General features: G+C 59.3%; 1 protein-coding gene across 1 annotated transcript in view; it reads left to right on the top strand.

The window, feature by feature from the left end:
* Positions 1 to 327, top strand: part of LOC104468418 (phosphofurin acidic cluster sorting protein 1-like) — a 1,458-nt gene extending 1,131 nt beyond the window's left edge. Inside the window, exon 6 of the mRNA XM_010082532.1 lies at positions 30 to 327. Coding sequence (XP_010080834.1) covers positions 30 to 145 — 116 coding nt within the window. The 3' untranslated portion in view covers positions 146 to 327. The remainder of the gene's footprint in view (positions 1 to 29) is intronic.
* Positions 328 to 332: the final 5 nt, after the last annotated feature.

The raw sequence follows: 332 nt of genomic DNA, 5'->3' as shown, positions 1-332 counted from the left end.
CTGCGCCTCACTGCCCCCTCTCCTCTCAGTCTCCATAGATGGGGTGGAGTGGAACGACGTGAAGTTTTTCCAGCTGGCAGCACAGTGGCCAACGCATGTCAAGTACCTGCCTGTGGGCATCTTTGGCTACTCGAAGAGTGTGTGAGATGCGGGGGGCAACCCTGGGATGGAGCTGTGGAGGGTCGCAGGAGGAGACAAGGAGATGGAGAGACAGATGTACTCTAGTCCCCTCTTCTGCAGTCCAGCCCCTGCCTGCTCTGCAGAGGGAGATACCACACATGCACAGCTCCCTGCGGGCCAAGACCCGTGAAGGTGAGGTCAGTGAGACCAGG

Source organism: Pterocles gutturalis, unplaced genomic scaffold (genome assembly GCF_000699245.1).
Source record: "Pterocles gutturalis isolate BGI_N339 unplaced genomic scaffold, ASM69924v1 scaffold40264, whole genome shotgun sequence".
Classification (NCBI taxonomy): Eukaryota; Metazoa; Chordata; class Aves; order Pterocliformes; family Pteroclidae; genus Pterocles; species Pterocles gutturalis.
Note: the sequence above shows the minus strand (reverse complement) of the source record. Positions and strands in the feature narration are given on the sequence as shown.